At 45.4% G+C, this 16,181-nt stretch overlaps 1 protein-coding gene across 1 annotated transcript in view; it reads left to right on the plus strand.

Annotated features, from left to right (window-relative positions):
- The first annotated feature begins 7,897 nt into the window (after positions 1–7,897).
- The window catches only part of IL16 (interleukin 16), a 126,903-nt gene continuing 118,619 nt past the window's right edge, over positions 7,898–16,181 (plus strand). The window contains exon 1 of the mRNA XM_002825750.6: positions 7,898–8,361. Coding sequence (XP_002825796.4) covers positions 8,322–8,361 — 40 coding nt within the window. The 5' untranslated portion in view covers positions 7,898–8,321. The remainder of the gene's footprint in view (positions 8,362–16,181) is intronic.

A 16,181-nucleotide genomic window follows, 5' to 3' on the forward strand; every position in this document is an offset into this window, starting at 1 on the left:
AGAATAAAAGAATAAACTGAGACTTTATGCTTTGAGTGTGCAGAAAATATTTTTTGATACATTGAAATATAAGATGAGATTGGGTATTCATGAATATGCTTTCAAAAGTACAAAGTGCGTGAAAGATTGATAAAGCAAGCTCTACCTATCTGTAATTTGCTGAAATGTCTGCCTGCTTGGGAGCTGCTGTGGACAAAGGAGATTTTGAGCAGAGGGTCTCTTTCTAGTCTTAGTATGCAGCAGACTGGTCACAGCAGGGCGATGAAGTGAGTTCTTCATTCATCAGCTATCGCCATGGATGGTTGAGATGGGTGCTGGTGGCAGAGCGATTGGCACTGGTGGCCTGTACGACTCTCACTGTTTCTGAGATTCTTTGTCCTTGAGCACATCATTCTTCCTTCTAGGCCTCAGCGTCCCAGTGTGTACAGATGAGTGGGCTGGTTTAGGACAAGGGTTTTCCTGATGTGCTCAGCAGAGCTCTAGGAGGCTGCTGAGGAGGGGAGGCTGGGGGCAGGGCAACAGACTTGCCACTTTGTCTTCAACCAGAACAACTTCACATTTATCTGTTTTAGCCATTAGTGTTCCATGTGAGATGTTATTTGTAAAAAGAGATCTGGTCCTCTTCAAAGTTTGCAGATCACGTGGATCAGCTCATCCCTAAGTTCCTCCAGCTCTGATTTTCATGATTCTGTGACTATGATCACTCAAGGCTTGGAGTCGATACCAAAGATTATTGCCTTTCCTTCTGGGCACAGGTGGGATAGGTCCTTTTCACTGATGCATCTACTTAGTTCTTGGCTGAGAATCTGTAATTGGTAGTTTTCTGGTCGTAACGTAAGAATATTGGGCCATTTCTTAATTCCACCATTTCTTAATTCTGTGACCCTAAGCAAGTCTCCCAACCTCTGTGGGCCTATATTTCCACGTCCATACAATGGGGAAACTATGAGGATTAAACAATGACATGGTGATAGATTAGTTATTTGTAATGTGTGAGGCGTATGAGTATTGATCATCATTGTTAGGCGGTTAATAGTTAAGCAGGTTTTGTGGTTTCTAGCACTATTACAGATGACTGGATGAAATTTCAGGACTTTTTTCTGAGATTTGGGATTTCCAAATCTCCCAGGTTAGAAAACCAGTCTGTGCTTTTGCCCTTCTTTGAATGTTGAATGAGGCTCAATTTGTCCTTCACATGAATGCTGAAAAATAATAAAGCATTTAAAAATCCATAAATTGATATAATGGCCTGCCTCTATAATGTTCTGAATGCAAAAATAAATGATGAAGGCAGTGAACATTTTAAAACTAATGAGCCGGTTGCATAAGAACATTGATTTTTAGGTGCACTTACCATCCGCGGAGTTGAAGGCATTGGGGTTAATGATTACACGTTAGACTGAAAAATAGTTTGCTGGCATTTTCTGAGCCAGCCCCATCTCCCATGGGGTCACTGTCATGTAAGTTGTCACATGTCACTCCATGCAGTGTGGCAGCTCTCCATGGGAATGTGTGGGAAGTGGCCAAGGGTTTGAGAGACAATGCTGGCTCTTCTGATGACAGGGCCTGGAAGATGTTGCAGGCCATTTGCTACACAAGGCCCTGGTGGAGAATGAAGAAGCCAAGTCTTAGAGGTTTGTGATCTTGGGATGATGCTGGCAGGCAATGGCTCAGCTCCTGAAGTGTTAAATGTGATTTAACAGCATCAGCTGAGAACTCAGAGGTCCAGGCAATGGGAAACGGGAGGAAGTCGGCTGTGGGAACTGGTCCCGGGCTGCTGTAGGTCTGGTCCCTCGGGAACACTACAAATCCATTATATAACAGGGAGTGGTGCAGTTGGACTGGATTTGGGCTGTCTGCCTCGCAGAAGTGGCCTGTGCTGAATCTGGTAGGGGCAGTAACTTGTGGCTTTGGGAGAATGAAGTAGGGGCCGACTATACAGTCCAGTCTCTACGCTAGAGGCCGCTAAACAAGAGAGGACATACAGCCAAGGGGCAGGGTTCAGAGCGGGCTCCAGGCCCACCAGGGAAGGCACAGGCCAGGCAACAGCAGCGGAAGGCAGGCTAGGCAGACCAAGTCAATACATGAGACCTGGGAAGACTCAGGGTTCATTCCAGGCACAGTAGATCCTACGCCCACAGCAGTGCGGGTCACTGTGGGCCTCGCCTGCCAAGCTCTCTGAGCCCCCCAACATCTTGGCAGCCCAGTCACAATCAGCTCAGGGCTGGGGAAGGCCCGGTAGCAACTGGAAGCCTCTGTGTCCATAGCCCTGAGGGGCTGGGGGGCACAAGGAATAGCTGAGGAAGGGAACCCGATCATCGGAAGGGAGAACAGTCCAAGGGACCGTTGAGTGTGTGGGGGACACCAACAAGCTCTCAGTGCTAGGGGCCAGTAAGGGGTGCTGCTAATGGGGGCACAGCCAGTGGCCAAGAGGGGAACAGAAATTGGAATGTGTGTGGGTGGCTGAAGTTATGCCCCTCCCAAGGTGGTTTAACTGGTAAGAGGCAGGACTTTTCATTCCTCATTATAGACACTTGGGTGTAACAAAAAGCTGCTTCATCAGCTTTTATGCAGGGGAGGGATGGCAAGGATTTGGGTTTGTGTATGGGAAGAGGTCATATAGAAAGAATGAAGGAAATAGAGAGAAGACCTCCCCAAATGTGGTTTCTCCCCAACCCCCTAACGCTCATTCCAGCTTTCCAGCGTTTCTAATTTGTGGTTATAATTGGGATGGTGCCATTTGACCCCCACCCATTCTTCCAGGTTGAGGGACTTAGTCTAGAGAGGAAGGAGGTGTGCAAAGAAGCCTGGTGCTTTGGGGCCTCTTCCTGGGGCCGGTGGTAGAAACTCAGAAGTCAGTGTCAAGGACCTTTCATCTGAGACACAAATGCATGAGATTCCTAAGCCAAGAGGCCAAAAGCAACAGGCCCACAGCTCTAGCTTAATTTCAACACTGCTGCAAACTCAGAAATGTTAACCTCAAAAGACATGGTGTCTGGCTAGTGATTCCCAATGTAGCCTCCTGATCTTCCCACCAAAGTACCTAGGAACATACAGAATAAGACAAAAGCTTGTCATCAACGCTGGAAATTAGACATCTAGGTTGTCGTAGAGGCATGTGAATTGTTTGAGGAAGTCATTCAACAAATATTTGTTGAGCATCTACTCTGTGCCAGACATCGTTCTAGGCACTTGGGATAAATCAGTGAACAAAACAAGAATCTCCTCCTCATTGAGAATACAATCCCTTCATAAATGCCTCCCAAAGACTAGGGCTTCCCATATTTTTATACAAATGTATATCCCCTCCCCCCTGTTTTAAAATATATATAATATTTTAGATCTTTAAATATTTAAATATAATATATAATTATATATTATATTATATATAATTATATATATTTTATTATATATTATATATTTTATTAATATATAATGTATATTATATATTATATATAATATATAATGTATATTGTATATTATATATTTTATTAATATATAATATACATTATATAATATATAATGCATATTATATATTATATATTTTATTAATATATAATATACAATGTATATAATATATAATATATATTATATATAATATATATAATATATATAATATATATAATATATATAATATATAATATATATAATATATAATATATATAATATATATAATATATAATATATATAATATATATAATATATATAATATATAATATATATAATATATATAATATATATAATATATAATATATAATATATATATACACATTTTTTTTTTAAAGAGACAGGGTTTTGCTATATTGCCCAGGCTGGTCTCAAACCCCAGGGTTCAAGCAATTCTCCCACCTTCGCCTCCCAAAGTGCTGGGACTACAGGCATGAGCCACCATACCTGGCCCTATTTCCTCCCTTTTTGCCAAGGAACAAACATGTTTCTTTTGGCAGAAAATAAATTAGCAAATACAGAAAAAATAAATAATCCCACTAGCCTGAGATAATCTTTGTTCAAACATTGGCATACAGCCAATAAGCTATTAACAAAAAAATTATGTACAAACATACAACCTTATTTATTTCCATGTGATTGAATGTCGACTCTTAAATCTCCATTGTTGTGGATGATGGAAAGTTAATTTTGTCAATTCAAAGTAAATTTGGCCACTCTTAACTTAAAACACAGTCTCCCCTGGGTAACTACTCACTCAATTCAGATTTTCCCTGCTGGGCTGCTGTGTAGTATGGTGGTGTTTGGAAGGTGCACATAACTCTCAGTTGCCTCTCTGCTGGAATTCACTGCGGATGTCACCTGTCAGCCTCTCCTTTGTCCAGGGAGGTCCCATCCTCACCACATGGGCTGCCGAGACATCTGGTTCTCTGATCCATGAAGGTCATCCTGCTTCCTCTGCGTCTGACTGTCAAGAGCTCCCTGGGGCAGCTGGCACATCAGGACAATCCTGGGTACCTCTTCAAGGCACAGGAAACTTTCAGCTATATTCTCATCCCCAAAGGAAGACTCAGGAGAGTGTCCCAGAATCTTTGTCTAAATATCCCAGGTGGATATTTCTACTCTGTGTAGACTCACACTCAAAGAGCCTCTTTTCTCCCAGAATCTCAGGCAGGGAGTGGGATACAGGTCTCTGAACAGTTTTCTCCAGTGTGGACGGCCCCTATCTCTTGGTGCCAACTTCGGAAAAGAGCAGAGTGGGCAGAGGCCCTCTCAGGCTCCAACCTGTGGCCTTTGAACGTCACCCTCCCTTCAGCTGGGCAGACTTTTATCTGCTTTTGGATAAGAAGAAAGCTGCTCAGATAGCATCTCGTGTTCTTCCCAAGTTCGTGGTTTATGACATAAATTTTGTGCTTTGCGTCCTCCAGGCTTTTCTCTTTGTAGTCAAAGCCAAGCTTTTGGCATCAAAGAAACAAACAAGATAAAAACAAATCAAATGTATTTATCTGGATAAGCCACACAAGTTTAGTGGCTTAAACAAGGCAAAGTTATTAGCTTACATTTCTGGAGGTCAGAAGCCTAACGTGGGTCTTCCTGGGCTAAAATCAAGGTGACAGCAGGATTACACTTCTTTCTGGAGGCTAGAAGGGATAATCCATTTCTTTGCTTTTTCAGCCTCTGGAGGCCACCTGCATTCCCTTGGCTTATGGCCCCTTCCTGCATCTTTAAAGTCAGCAGCAGAGCATCTTCAAGTCTCACTCTGACTCTGACCTCCTCTTCTACCTCCCTCCACTCTTAATATAAAACACAGTCTCCTCTGGGTAACTACTCACTCAATTCAGGATTTTCCCTGCTGGGCTGTTGTGTTTGGAAGGTACACACAACTCGCAGTTGCCTTTCTGCTGGAATTCACTACAGATGTCGCCTGTCAGTCTCTCCTTTGTCCAGGACTATCCTCACTATATTGGCTGCTGAGGCATCTGGTTCTCTGATCCTTCCACTTTTTTTTTTTTTTTTTGAGAAGGAGTTTCACTCTTGTTGCCTAGGCTGGAGTGCAATGGCATGATCCCAGCTCACTGCAACCTCCGCCTCCCGGGTTCAAGAGATTCTCCCGCCTCAGCCTCCCGAGTAGCTGGGATTACAGGTGCATGCCACCATGCCTGGCTAATTTTTGTATTTTTAGTAGAGATGGGGTTTCACCATGTTGGTCAGGCTGGTCTTGAACTTCTGACCTCAGGTGATCTGCCCGCCTTGGCTTCTCAAAGTGCTGGTATTACAGGCAGGAGCCACTGAGCCGAGCTGTTCCTTCCACTTTTAAGGATACTTGTGATTACACTAGGCCAGCCTGGATCATGCAGGATGATTCCTTTATTTTGAAGTCAGCTGATTAGCAACCTTAATTCCATCTGCAATCTTAATCCCCCCTTGCCATATAACATAACATATTCAGGTTCCCAGGTTCCCAGGTTCAGGATGTGGACATCTGTGGGGAGGCCATTTTTCTGTCCATCAAACTTTTGTCAAAGGCTTGATTCATATCATTATGAATCATGGTTTTCAATATTATAGTCTTTGCTACTGATTTAACAAAGTCTATTTAGGAATTCTAAAGCCAATGCTTTGACTTATTTTTTTTAAATAATTGTATAGATGGTATGAATTGAAAGTGAAAAGCCCAAAGGGATATTAAAAAGCTCATGGTGAAAATAAAAAAAACTCTCAATTTTGTTCTCCAGATCTGATCTTGTTTCATGTATGTGGATCATATTTACATCATGTTTTTTGTAAGTGGTTTTATTCACTTAATAATATAATGCAGACATCTTTTTATGGCAATACAGCTTATTTTATCACATCATCTTAATTTCTTTTCTTTTCTTTCTTACTTTTTTTTTTTTTTTTTGAGACAGAGTCTCACTTTGTCACCCAGGCTGGAGTGCAGTGGCACGATCTTGGCTCACTGCGATGTCCACCTCCTGGATTCAACAATTCTCCTGCCTCAGCCTCCTGAGTAGCTGGGATTACAGGCACATGCCACCACACCTGGCTAATTTTTGTATTTTTAGTAGAAATGGGGTTTCACCATGTTGGCCAGGCTGGTCTTGAACTCCTGACCTCAGATGATCCACCCACCTTGGCCTCCCAAAGTGCTGAGATTACAGGTGTGAGCCACGGTGTCCGGCCTCACATCATCTTAATATCTGCAGAGTACTCCCAGAATTTATCTAGCCTATTGCTTATTGTTGCTGCCATTGGGTACGACTAAAATGCAAGGCCAGTTTCTAGCCCTCACAGTGCTCCTGGCACAGCTGCAGCATCCTGCAGTTTCAGAGCCTAGGCAGTTCATTCAATAATCAGAGTAAGAAGGGGTCAGGAAGTGCCAGTGCGGGGTCCCCACCCTCACCCAGGGGTGACGATGGCTCTCAGGGAGCTGTTCTGACTCCAGGTGCTGATAGCAGAGTTTCTCTGGCAACCTGTAGCACTGCCTTGAGAAATGATTATCTAAAGTATATTTGCATGGGGGTGAGGGGCGCAGAGGGAGTAGGAGAGTCACAGTGTCTTGGCAGTGGATTGAGCAGAGTGATGGTGATGCCAGTGGCCATGACTCTTTGGAGCCCTGCGTGGTAGCAGTGATACTGAGGCCAGAGGCACCACAGCAGGGGGCCCATCCCAAAAAGACCTGGGGCCCTTGGCTGGTGACAGATAACTCAGGGACTAGACCAGGATCTGTCTCACTTGCTTTCCTGGTAAGTTTTTCTCTCTATCAAACAGAGCAGGTTTTCCCTCCCATTCAGTCTCACATTGCTATGTCCAGAAAATCATCACACTCTTCCACCAGAGGGGTGGATATTACTTTCTCAGTTTTCAGTTCTGTTTGCCCACTCACTGTATATGCTTTTGGTCTTCCAATGGTGATCCAAGGATTTATTTAACCCAGCGGTCAAATTGGTCATTTTAAATAATAGTACATCTTGTCCAAGTCCAAAAATAAAATGTCCTGGTATGAGAAGGCAAGCAGAGGAAATTGGGTAGAGTAGGCTGAAAATGTTTTATAGCACCATTACCCAGAGCCCAAGCCCCTTTTTCATTTATCCCTTTTTTGTCCTGGCATGGCAGGAGTCAGAGCGCCTTCTGTTTGTCTTGATTAAAGTCAGCCTCCACCTTCCCCCGAGCCCAGTTGCCCTTCTCGGGACACAGGCTGCATTCACCATGGGTCTCTCTGCCCAAGCTCTTTGCAGATTTTATGAAAGGCGTTTTCACTTGGATTAAACAGGCGCTGTGTTTGTGTGTGGTGTGTGTGAAGGAGAAAATGAATCACTTCAACTTTGGGCAAGGATTTTAGGTGTTGTGTTTGTCCCATACACTTACATAAACACACCAGAACTCATTAAAAAAAAAAAAAAGTAGAAGAGGGGGGCAGAGATTCAAGTGCTTGCGATGATCTAAACAGTGCGGCACATTTTCCATACATTAGACCTCAGAAAGGGTTGTGTTCTGCCCTCTCACAACAGACTCAAGTCCAAAGGAAAGTTTGAGGTTTTACATTTCTGTTTGTGGTACAGGAAAAGGCTTATGATCTGAGGGCTTGATTCAGTGAAATAACATTGCCTTTATACACATTTGCTTCTCAAGGAGGGCAGGAGTTGGAAGCGACCGTTGTGAAACGTTAAAGATTTTCTGGCAGAGGGAAAGTGATTTTTTTTTTCTCCCTCCCTGCCGAGGAAAAAACAGTTCTAACGAGGAGTTACTTTGTAGTTTTAACTCATATTCAAATACTCCCAGCCGAGAAGCTGCCATCGATCCTCCCATGGACCCCTGATCCTGGTTTGGAGGAAATTTTCACAGCTCTCTCTCCCTCCCTCAAACCCTGTGTGATGAGTTTGCAGAAGAGAGTCTTCCCGAGAAGGCAGAACGGTGAGTGGAGCTCCTTCTCCTATCCCAGGGGACTCAGGGGAGGTTGGAATGGAGGGGTAGACGCTTCCTGACATCCTCCCAGGGGAATGGAAGCATGGTTTTGGTCACACTGTGTAGTATATGAGTGAGTCTGTGTGTGCACACGTGTGTGTGTGTGCACACATGTGTGCTACAATAGGACACAATGCCTGTCTTTGCAGAGGCTGGCTGAGTGCTCACCATGTGCTTGCAGAGAGTTCGGGAGGGGCAATTGCAGGACCCCCACAGGGGAGGAAAGTGAACCCTGGCCAGGGCAACGGCTTTCCATGTGCCCTGGCTTCCTCTTCAAGGGGCAGAGGCATCAGTGTCTAAAACGCTGTAGCTGTCAGGGTCCCCACCAGTTCCGCTCCAGTTTCAGCAGAAGCAGAACAGAAGAGGGAGCTGCTCAGCTCCGGGAGAAGTGAACAGAGTGCCGGTCTCTGGAGCAGATCTGAGAACTGGGAGGGGCCTGCATCCAGATCCCCTACCTTCCTGCAGGTACAGCTCAACAGATGAGAGCATTTCTTATTAAAATCTTCTTCTTTTGCTCTGGAAACATAAACAGGCATCAGGGCAGAACGTTTTAACCCTTCTGCCCAACTTTTAAAGTTAACACTGGCGAAACTTCAGCTCTGTTGCAACTTTGGCATAAGAGAGTAAACACATGGTTTTCCTTAAAAAGGAGAAGTAAGCAAGTCAAAGGCGTATTCTGACTTTTCCAGCTCCAGAAAGATATGGCTAGAACCCTGGCATCCACTTGCTTAGGTTGCATTAAGGCATCTGCTGAAGTCTGAAGAAAGGCAGTGGGGTGTAGGGAATAAGAACCTGGGCCATGGGGCATGGCCACCTGGGATGGAATCTTGGCTCTGAAGGTAACAGGCTCTTTGATCTTGGAAAAGGCATTCAAAGGCTCACTTTCCTCCTTTGCAAAATGGTGGTCATAAATTCTTACCTCACAGGAAGGCAGAAACAATAACTAAGATAAAGTGTGTGAAATGACCCAAATGGCATGTACGTATTCAGAGGACATGTCAGCTCTCCTAAGCAGGCTGCTCCCCTGTTCTGACACAGCAACCATCATAGATATACAGGCTTGAGGATGAAGAAAAGAGTGCTTGAAGGCCCAAAGTAGCCCTGGCTCTTTGCGTAGCAGAAAGTAGGGTGAGCATTCAGGCGGCCTCCCTTTGGAGGCAGATGATACGGATGCATTTACTTCCACTGGGGATCTTCGAGGGTGGGACTTGACCTGGTGTTTACTAGGTGCTCCGTGTTTGGTGAAACCATTTTATTCACTCTGATTCACAGGGAGGTCTTACCACTTCCTACCCTGGCTGCACCACCTTTGGTTGGGTTTCCCTGGTAACAGATGGTGAGACAGAGATTTGCGCATAGGAAGTTCACTGGTGCGTGCTCTGGGAACAACACCAGTGTGGGGTGAGGGAGGCAGAACCAGACAGATGGAGAAGCTGGGCTTTGATGCAGTTGCAACACTGGCCTCAGCGGATCCTGGAGATCCTATGGGGTTTTGTATCCCTGCAGTGACCAGTCACTGCTTGTGGGCTGCCCCTGGAATCCAGGCATAACCTTAGGCAAGGCAGCTGTCTTTGGCTGAAGGCAGTTTCCTGAGAGGGACTCAGCTGTGAGTTGTCACAGGCAACACATATGTCAGCTGTGGGAATGAACACCTCGGTCCAGGGGTGAGGAGCTTATCCGGGCGATGCCCCATCATCTACTCAATACATTTGATGCAGTGCCTTCTTTCTCTGAGTTAGGCTGTTAGAAGATTGGGCATTCACTTGCAGGGACACCTGTCCAGTTAAATCCTTGCATAGCAGTGTGACTTTGGATAAGCCCCTTTCCATATCTGGGACTCAGTGTCCCTGTCTATAAAGTGGATAGAAGGGTGTTGGACTAGACATGGCCTCTAAGAACACTCCAGCTCTGCTATTTCACATGTGCAGATTCTGAGCATGTGGTCATGGTGGTTGGATGTGTCCTCAATAATAGTTGGGTCCTGTGGTCTCCACCATAGGTGCCCTGACTCCTTCTGCTGGGAAATAGGAATCGAGTTACCTGGGGATCCTTGGGACTCGGCCAGCTGTCAGCAAGGAGGGGCGGGGCCTGTGGGAAGCAGAGGGAGGCTCTGCATAGGGCTGGAGAGTGGGGCGTAGGGTTTGAGGAGGATTCTGCTGCACACCTTCCCCCACCATCCCCACAACGTTTCTCCAAGAAAAAAAGTAAAACCACATGAGACACTGCCATATGTCTTTGATAGTTAAGAGCTATGTAATGTTGCCCGGGACAAGCATGGATATAGTTTTATTACTCTCTGTCTCCTCCTAATTTCCTATTTACTTTTCAATATACAAAGAGTGAAATCACTTTCCCAAACACTTGGAATTCATTTTCATTGCTTTTTTTCTTTTCTTTTCCTTTTTTTTTTTTTGACAGGATCTCAACTGTCGCCCAGGCTAGAGTGCAGTGGCATGATCATGGTTCACTACAGCCTCAACCTCCTGGGTTCAAGTAGTTCTCCCACCTCAGCCTCCTTAGTAGCTGAGACTACAGGAGTGTGCCACCATGCCTGGCTAAATTTTATTTTTTTGTAGAGATGGAGTCTTCCCATGTTGCTCAGGCTGGTGAGCCACTGTGCCCAGCCTAGAATTTATTTTCAACAAATTATTTATTTAGAGTATTCTAGGCTTCAAGCACTGTGCTGGGCTCTGGGGATCTAATGGGACACATTAAACAAAAACTGTACACACATAAATATAATGGCAAAGAGGTTTAAGTTCTATGGGAGGCTGTAACAGGGGAACTGGCCTAGTCTGGCAGATCAGCGTGGGGCTTCCCTGAGGAGGTGCTGTTTGAGTTGTTTTCTGAAGGGTGTGTGGGAGTTACGCTGGGGCAGAGATGGAGAAGCAAATGGGCGAATTGTAGAATAGGGATGGGAAAAGAAAAGTGTTTCAAATCTTATCAGCTTAACCTAGCCACTGTGAGTTTTTTAAGTGTACATCCATGCAGTCTGTTTTTCTTGCAGCATCTTAAAAAAATTATGGTGACTTGTTAGCTAAGGGAATGAGATCTTTTCGCTGGTGGGGCAAGATTTTGCCTGTGTATCAGCCAGTTGTCTCTGTTCCCCACATCTGGCAGCCAACCCCTCAGTGTGCATCCCTCACTACCAGGAGCCTCGCCCTGAACCCTGGAAAGCCCTCAGTAATACCAGCAGCTCCCTCTTCCTGAGTGCTTTCAGCACCAGGCATTGATTTAGGATCATCCTGCGTGAGCACTGACTCATTTGATCTTACCTACAGCGCTTTATTTTTATTTTTATTTTTTTATTTTTACCTACAGCACTGTGGGGTACATGCTGTTGTCTTTACTTCTCAGGTGAACCAAAGCGAGACACAGGGAGTTCAACCAGGTGGTGAGTGGCAGGACAGATTTGAATGCAGGCGAGTCTATTCCATCCTAAAGCCTGTACTCTTAGTAAGCAGTATGCAGCTGAAAAAGCACAGTGAGCTTTCTACATATCCATACTGCTCACATGCTGATGCTTCCACTCGACGTTGGGTTGTGGATAACTTCTCAGTTCCGACAAAGTTATCTGAACCACCAGTCTTACCAACCTCAGAAAATCAGATCAGATGCCTGTGCAGTAATTTATTTAACCATTCCCCAATTATGGACATCTTGGCTTGCTTTCAATTTTATGTTTTCCAAAATATCATCATAAATATTTTCAAACATATGGAAAAGAGGAAAGAATTGTAGTCAGCATACCTATGTCCATTATCTAGATTCCACAAATAACATTTTACTATATTTGCTTTATCACATCTATCCATCTCTCCATCCCTCTGTCCATCCATGCATCCATCTTTTTTTTTCATTTTTTTCTTTTTTAAATATAGAGATGTAGTCTTATTATGTTGCCCAGGGGGGCCTTGAACTCCTGTCCCTAAGTGATCCTCCCTGCCTCAGCATCCTAAAGTGCTGGGATTACAAGAGTGAGCCACCATGCCTGGCTATCCATCTTATTTTTGAATGCATTTCCAAATAAGTTGGGGATGAAATAAAGAGTACCTGAGAGCCCAAAGTAGCCCCCCTGGCTTCCTCTCTAGTAGAAAGTAGGGTGAGGATACAGGTGGTCTCCCTTTGGAGGTAGACTATGTGTATGCACTTACTTACACTGGGGAACCTTCCAGGGTGGAACTTGACTTCATCATACATCTCACTTTCGATATTTATTTACTGTTGTTCTTTCAGGTAAGATTTACATACAATGAAATGTATGTATCTTAAGTGCACCGTTCAGTTCATTGTGAAAAGTGTATATACCAGTGTAAAGCACACCCCTAGCAAGGCATAAAATGTTATCATCACTGGCTGGGTGCAGTGGCTCACATCTGTAATCCCAACACTTCCGCAAGGCTGAGGTGGGAGATGGCTGATGCCTAGGAGTAGTTCAAGACCAGTCTGTGCAACATAGCAAGACCCCGTCTCTAAAAAAATTAAAAATTACCTGGGTGTGACGGTGCACACCTGTAATCCCAGGTACTTGGAAGGCTGAGGCAGGAGGGTTGCTTGAGTCTGCAGTGAACTATGATTGTATCACTGCATTCCAGCCTGAGTGACAGTAAGACTTTGTCTACCACCACCCAAAAAAATTACCATCATGATCACCCCATAAAGCTTTCTTGTGCCCTTCTCAGTTGCTTTAAATTTTTGCTAATAATACACAACTTGTTGCTAACTTTAAAGACCTGATTAAATAAAGTATGGCACCTGCTTTGTCCTCCTTTGACCATGGGGGCCGAACCCTTGCCTGCAAAGGCCCCCAACTGTGGTGAGCAGACCTCATGATGAGTTCAAGTGCAGACTTTGGCTGGGGGTTCTGGGATAAGAAAGCAGCACAAAGCCGTGGGTTATTCTGGGCTAAAGGGCAACAAGGTACAGAGAGTGGTCCTGGATTTTTCTGGGCTTGGGATTGGGGTTGCAGTTTTGGGTTCTGACAGTGAGGTTAGAAACAGGCCAGGGCAGAGGAGATGGAGCAGGGGCCCCATAGGTGGTGAGCACTGTATTGATGCTTTGTATGTCCTTGTTTATCCTGAGGGCCTCACCTGAGCCCCCATGGACCCTAAGGCCCAGTGATGCCAAGCTTTCCCACTAGAGTTGTCCTCATATTTCCTGCTGCAGTCCAGACTAGAACAGCCATTGGAGGTAATGCATGTGCCTTCACTAGCAAGATGAATACAAAAACAGCACAAAATAGATTGCAGGTAAGTGTCGGGTAGATGTGCTTTCAACCGTCTGAATCGCTATGTTGTTATGAGGCGGAGAGGGGGAGGGTATAGACACAGGCATTTCTGGCTCTTGCACACCGCTGTTCTTTTCTTCCCAATGCAGAGGGTGTGTGGGGCACTGCAGGCAGGATGGAGCTGAGGGAGGGCAGAGCTGGTATTTGTTGAACGTCCACTGTATTTCAGGCAGTGAGAGCATTCTATATAAGTCTTATAATAACCCATTTTACGGATGAGGAAGCTGACGCTCAGAAAGAGGACCAGCTTCCCTCAGGTCACACACTAATCAGCAGCAGCCCAGGGGATAGGAACTCAGGCTGCTGGACTCCTGGACCAGTGCTCTTTTCATTGCAAACCCTGCCTCCTGTGACTTGTGCACATGCATACGTGTGCCTGTAACAGGTTAGATCCATGTGTTGATGTGTCTATATTGTCTCTGCGTCTATGCATCTGATCACAAAGAATCCCTCTTTCCCTCCTTTCTTTGCCCTTCTTCCTCCGTGCCTTTTTTTCTTCTTTCTCTTCCTCTTCTCATCCCTTCCTCTCACAGCTACTTAGCATCCAGTTTGTGTCAGGTACTATGCTCAATACCAGGGCTACAAAGAAAGATATGGCACAGCCCCTGGCAGCAAGGCTTTATTCCCTTAATGGATAAGGCAGACACACGGATGAGAGAGCTCAGCATGGAGTGCTTTCGGAGGACAGAAGGGCAGCTCCTTATTTATTTATTTCTTATTTATTGAAACAAGGAGGGCAGTGGTATGATCAAGGCTCACTGCAGCCTTGACCTCCTGGCTTATGCCTGGGCTTAAGCAATCCTCCTGCCTCAGCCTCCTAAGTAACTGGGACTACAGGCACATGCCACCATGCCAAGATAATTTTTTTTTTTTTTTTTGAGACGGAGTCTCACTCCATCACCCAGGCTGGAGTGCAGTGGCGCGATCTCGGCTCGCTGCAACCTCCACCTCCCGGGTTCAAGCGATTCTTCTGCCTCAGCCTCCCGAGTAGCTGGGATTACAGGAGCCCGCCATCATGCCCAGCTAAGTTTTGTATTTTTAGTACAGACAGGGTTTCTCCATGTTGACCCAGCTTGTCTCCAACTCCTGATCTCAAATGATCCACCTGCCTTGGTCTCCTAAAGTGCTGGGATTACAAGCGTGAGCCACTGCACCTGGCCCATACCAAGCTAATTTTTCATTTTTATTTTTGTAGAGACAGGGTCTTGCCCAGGTTGGTCTTGAACTCCTGGCCTCAAGTGATTCTCCTGCCTCAGCCTCCCAAAGAGTTAGGAGTACAGGTCTGATCCACTGTGCCCAGTCAAGGCAACTCGTGATTTAATGTGTGAGTTGGGAGGGGGTGTCAGGGAAGTCTTCCTGGAGGAGGTGATTCTGAGCCAAACCTTGAAAAACATATGAGAGTTTGCTGGAGGCAGGGCTTGTTGAGGCTCTTGCTTAGAAAGGGCAGAGTGTGCTGACATGTGGAGGTGGAAGGACGCACGAAGCATCTGGAGGAACTTCAAGCATGGGGGAGACAAGCCTGTGTCCTTGGGCAGGGATTTAAAATTTTTACTTATTGAGTCAGTCATGTCATGACAACAACAAATTAAGAGAAGAAAGTAGGGATTTCTTAATCTTTAAAAATGTTGCTTTCTGATGCAAGGCAGGAAGCAGCGTTCCTCAGATACTTGTGTGGGCAGAAAGACTGAAAGCGTGGGACAAATAACTGCTTTGCACAGCCGGGCACCATCCACCTCACACTCCACCCTTGTCCTGTCTGAAGCCACACAGGCCAGGGCCCCTGGCCAGGGCATCTCGGACATTCTGTGACAGCCAGAACAGACGAGGGACTCAACTGCCTCCACACCCTTGTAAAAGGCAAGACCCCAAACTGAACACACGGTTCCTGCCAAAGTCTTGCTGAGTGGAAACATTCTGCCCCTTCTCCCCCGGGTGTGTCATTCATTAATACCTGGCCTTTTCTCGTTGCCAGGTGGTGCTGTGCAAACCATCCTAATACTGGCCTTAAAAATAGCACCACCCAGGCACTGACCACTCCCTCCCACTGTGGCGTTTAACCCTTTCTAAGACCACCCATGTGATAGGGCTGAAGGGGATGGGTAGGGATCTATAGATGCTCAGCATGGCAATGTTTACTTACTCAGCTTTTGTTACAAGGACAAGAACTGACTGGATTTTGTTGTCAGATAATCCTGGGTTAACATCCTGGCTCTGTACTTTGGGCTTTGAGTTGTTTTGCTCCCTGTGATGTCTCTTCCTCCCTTTTTTATAAGAAAAAGGGGAAATCATTATGGTACCAACCCTCCAAGTGAATTGTGGAGCTGGATACTGTGTGGATGATACTTAGCCTTGTGTCTAGCTGTTCCATGGTGAGCAGGCCTATGCAAACCTACCCCCAAAGGCTGAGGAAGTTGAGGGGCCAAAGAAAGAAGCTGAAAAATCCAGTTTCTTAGAAAGAAATGTTGAATAGGGACTTATGACC

Source organism: Pongo abelii, chromosome 16, assembly GCF_028885655.2.
Source record: "Pongo abelii isolate AG06213 chromosome 16, NHGRI_mPonAbe1-v2.0_pri, whole genome shotgun sequence".
NCBI classification, from domain to species: domain Eukaryota; kingdom Metazoa; phylum Chordata; class Mammalia; order Primates; family Hominidae; genus Pongo; species Pongo abelii.